Here is a 4,861-nt window from a genome sequence, read left to right as displayed (position 1 = left end):
ATTCGGTGAGCGTATAGATGCTATGCAAAGAGTTCAAAAAACATGCGAAACGAGCATAGATGAGGCCAATAAGATGAAAGCTGTAGCTAAAGATGTGAAAAAGCATAGCCAAGGTCTATGCGAAATGAGAGTGAAAGTAGTAAAATATGTGAAGAAATAAAAAGTCAGTAAGTAAAGAGCTAAAATCAAGTCATCATAGCAAGGCCTCATATGCTGAGCGTTTAAAAAGCGGAATAGTGAATCACAAAGAGCCGAAAATAAATAAAGAGAAACCTCTGATCATAAAACCGAAAGAGAAGCAAGACGCGATGAAAACAAAAGAGGACCTGAATAAGAACGTTGATCCATCGGATCTAAAAATAAGCAATGTGCAGGGTAGGAAAAGTGGTACAATCGTTATTCAAAGCGAAAACGAATCTGAGCGCGATAAAATAAAGACCGCAATTGCAAATAAAATGAGTGACCGCTATGAAATTAGAGTGCCGAATACGGCTAAACCCAAGTTTATGGCGTTTGGAGTAAGCTTTAAATATGAAAGCGAGCAACTGGTAGAAATGATAAAAAAACAAAATGAATGTTTACAAAGTGCTGACTTTAAAATTATTAAATACATTCAAGTCAAGAAATATAGGTCTAAATACTATAATTTTCTCATTGAAACGGACGTTGATACCTTCTCGGCAGTGCTCAAAAGCGAAAAAATAAATATTGGGTGGGAGAAATGTAGAGTCCAAGATGGTATGGTTGTGTCAGTTTGCTACAAATGTAAGGGCTTCAATCATATAGCTACGAAGTGCAAGGATGAAGAGGTCTGCCTGAAGTGCTTGGGTAATCATAAAACAATGGAGTGCACAAAGGAGCAAATAAACAGTGTATCAATTGCATTCGTGCAAACAAAAAATTTAATCTAGGGCTCGACGTGAACCACTTGACAACTAACCGACAGTGTCCTGTATACATGAAGAAACTAGAGCATAAGAGAAATAGAGCCAGCTATTAACAATTACAGGCAGTTAATAGGAACCGTGGCATGGAGTTGACGGTTCAGCCAGTACATGAAAAGCATAGCAGTAACTTGAAATGCGTTTATCTTAACATAAGTAGTATAATAGCTAATAAAATAGAACTTGAAAGGCTAATTGAAATTGTTGATCCGGATATAGTTATATGTTCCGAAACTTGTACAACAGAGGAAATATATGACTATGAAATACAGTTTCCAACATATCAAGTTGTAAGATGTGACTCGTACAGTAGACATACAGGAGGGGTAATCATAATATTGCGTAACGCACTAGATTTTAAAATAATACTAAACAAATCTATCGGTAAAACTGTTTGGTGTGTAGTTATCCAACTGAAAAATCTCGAAACCAAATGGAAAATCGGGGTGGTCTATCACTCACCTAGTTCAAGTGATGCTGATTTTCTAGCGTATATGGAGACCATTTTGTCGGAAATATGCGATAACATGGTAAATACCATTATTATAGGAGATTTTAATATAAACCTGAATATAATATCGACATATAGTAAGAAACTGAATGAGATATTCGCCCATCAGGCAATGAAACAGTTAATTAACTTTAATACTAGGGTTACTGAATATTCCGAAGCACTGATCGACTTATTGTACTCGAACGCTAAGGAAGTGTCATGTGAAAAAGCGGAGGAACATATAATATCGGATCATGAAACTATAATGTTCAAATGTGATATAAAAAAACAAGCCCCTATCAGTAAACTGTCTGAAATAACTTCGTGGGATGGGTACCTTATAAATGTTTAGCGACAATGCACCTTCGCTGACCTGAATAGTCTCAGTCCTGATGGTATGCTCGAACATATTAATAGCTGTTTGATTTCGAGTATGAAAAAACTAACTTCTCGTGTACAAAAGCGGGTCAAAATCCGAAATAAATGGTATGACAGACAATTGACTGAAACTAATAAAGAAAAGTTTAAGTTATGCCAAAGGGCAGTGATCACTGGTGATCGGGTAGAATACAATGAAATAAAGAAAACATATAAAAAAATGATAAGAATTAAAAAAATCCAATATATGGAATACAAGGTGGAAATTAATAGAGGTGACAGTCGTTTAATGTGGAAACATTTGAAGAATATTGTCAATAATGCGGATCACAAAGAGGTTCGAATCAACGGTAAAATATATAGCAATAGTACTGAAATCGCTGACAAGTTAAACCATTTCTTTGTTGATAGTATCACCGATATTAATAGGAATATAGAAAACATTAGTTATGATCCGATTCAACAGGAAAATGGTCAAGGGGCCTTTAAATTTTGTGAAATTAGTACAGATGATATTATCCATATAGTAAAGAAGTTCAAGATAAAAATTGGTGGAAATAATTTATTATCCGAGGGTGTAATCAAAGACTCCGTTGAATACATGGGTCACTTTTACGCCCTATTAGTGAATAAGAGCCTTCAGTTGGGAATAGTTCCGACAGAATGGAAAACTTCGCCCACTGTCCCTATAAAAAAGGTCAAAAACACCATAAAATCGGAGGAGCTCAGGCCAATAAACACCCTTCCCAACTTAGAAAAAATACTGGAAACTGTTGTAAAAAATCAACTATTAAACTATATTGAGTCAAATAAAATACTCATTAAGGAGCAGTCAGGTTTTAGGGCTAACCACTCATGCGAAACAGCTCTAAACTTGATCTTATCACAATGGAAGGAGGACCTTAACTCCAAGTAAACTATCTTGGCGGTGTTTGTGGACCTTAAGAGAGCCTTCGAGACAACCGACAGGGAAATAATGCTAAAAAAACTCGAATATATTGGTATAGATAACATCGAACTTATATGGTTCCGTAGTTTTCTTTCTGATAGGAAGCAACAAACGGTGATTGGTACAGCTCTATCCACAAAGGTAGCAGTAGATATTGGTCTACCACAAGGGTCGGTGTTAGCTCCAATACTCTTTAATATTTATATCAACGACATAAACTCAGTATTGAAGTATTGTAAGGTAAAATTGTTCGCCGACGATACCCTCTTAACCCTCAGTGACTGTAATCTACCCAATACAATGATTAAAATGCAAGAAGACCTTCATTGTTTGTATAAATGGTTGTGCGTAAACAGACTGCAATTAAATGTGAACAAGACAAAGTTTATGGTCATATCTAGAGCAGCTAACGTTAGCTCCGATGATTACAGTTTAAAAATTAAAGATGAAGTAATTGAGAAAGTGAGAATCATTAAATATCTAGGTATACATATCGGTGATAAGTTAAAATTTGAGGAACATATTGACTACAAAGCAGCTAAAATTGGTAAAAAAATTGGTCTCATGAAAAGATCATGTAAGTACTTAAGAAGGAGGTATAAGACTCTGGTCTACAGATCTATAGTTGAACCACATTTTATATACTGTCCAACAATCTTTTTTATAGCAAGCGACACACAAATAGATAAGCTTCAAAAATGCAAAATAGGGCTATGCGATTTATCTTGAACAAGCGGTACGACACACCCATACAGGAAATGATCGCAGAATTAAACTGGCTGAGCGCGAAACAGCAAATTTTCTTTCACGCTATGGAATTCGTGTTTAACATAAAGCAAGGTAGACTCCCAGATTATCTGAGTGATGTCCTACGATATAATAGTGAAACCCATTCGTATTTACTCAGGGGAAATAATTGCTCCAGGCTGCCGCTGTATAAAACGGAAATAGATAAGAAGAATATCTTTTATAAGGGATTAAAATGTTATAATGTTATAAATGTTATAACGAACTTCCTGCTCAAATACAAAATTGTGAAAACGTTGGTACCTTCAAAGGGCTGCTACTGGATCACTGTAGAACATTGGCTATCAGATAGAAAGGTCCGGCATGGAAACTAGTCCTTTCCATCCGTACTAGCTGGATGACTCTGGATTAGTCCATTCAGATCACCCATAATGTATGAAACAAGAAGGTCGGCATGGAAACTAGTCCTTTCCGTCCGATCAAATAGCGCGACTCTGGATTTCGTTCCTTCAGATCGCCTGCCGGGAGAGAAGTTTATAAGAAGCGGCTTGGAAACTAGTCCTTTCCAACCACTCATTTGTGGCGGCTCTGGAAATTAAACTCTTAGACCGCATCACGTACGTGATATATTTACGGTACTGCTTGGAATCCCGTCCATTCCAACAGCATCGAGAATATGCTGTCTTAGTTAAATATACATACTATTATATAGCTTAGAAGGAAAAGTGTAACAGGTTAACTTATTGTAAGCATTAAATTTAACTTTAATTATATATTGCAATACATAATTCGAATGTAGATACGTGAATGTATATAGGTCAAATGACTGTAATAAATAAATAAATAAAAAGAATCGTTGATGCCCCTTATCGAGAAACTTGGGTCCGGTTTAGTTATTTGTACAATGATTTTCGGTTGTTGTGTCCAAACGCATAACCCGAATCCAAATACGTTAACATACACGTGTAATCAAACTTTTACTTAAAGTAAATTTTCAAATTTCCGACCACTAGGTTATTAATTAATTCGGCACTTTTGCAAATTTCGATGTGGGTTCTGCGCAAAAATACTGTGGATGGCGTAGCCGGAGTGATATGCACAAGAAATGTTGTATAGATTTGACATGCGGAAGCCCCTCTTCTCCGGCAACACAGAAAGGCGAATTCTACTTAGTAAGGGTTATAATCCCTAAGCGCGGCCGAAGGCAGAATCAAGCGCAATAGGTGGTGGACCTAACAAAGTGCGTGTTTTCAATGGCTTGGAAGAAGCTGTTGTTGCATTAACTGGATTGGGAACCAGTTCTTCAGGGATAGGAGGAGTTTTGGCTTGTGGTTCAACAATACAACCAGA

The 4,861-nt window shown here is 36.5% G+C and overlaps 1 protein-coding gene across 1 annotated transcript; it reads left to right on the top strand.

Annotated features, from left to right (window-relative positions):
* Positions 1-308: 308 nt before the first annotated feature.
* LOC118733215 lies at positions 309-911 on the top strand. The gene has a single exon (XM_036462530.1). It carries the CDS (start codon positions 309-311, stop codon positions 909-911), a length of 603 nt encoding a protein of 200 aa, XP_036318423.1.
* Positions 912-4,861: the final 3,950 nt, after the last annotated feature.

Source organism: Rhagoletis pomonella, unplaced genomic scaffold (assembly GCF_013731165.1).
Source record: "Rhagoletis pomonella isolate Grant_MI unplaced genomic scaffold, Rhpom_1.0 Rhpom_scaffold_00001, whole genome shotgun sequence".
Classification (NCBI taxonomy): domain Eukaryota; kingdom Metazoa; phylum Arthropoda; class Insecta; order Diptera; family Tephritidae; genus Rhagoletis; species Rhagoletis pomonella.
The sequence above is the reverse complement of the archived record's forward strand: the minus strand, read 5'-3'. Positions and strand labels throughout refer to the sequence as shown.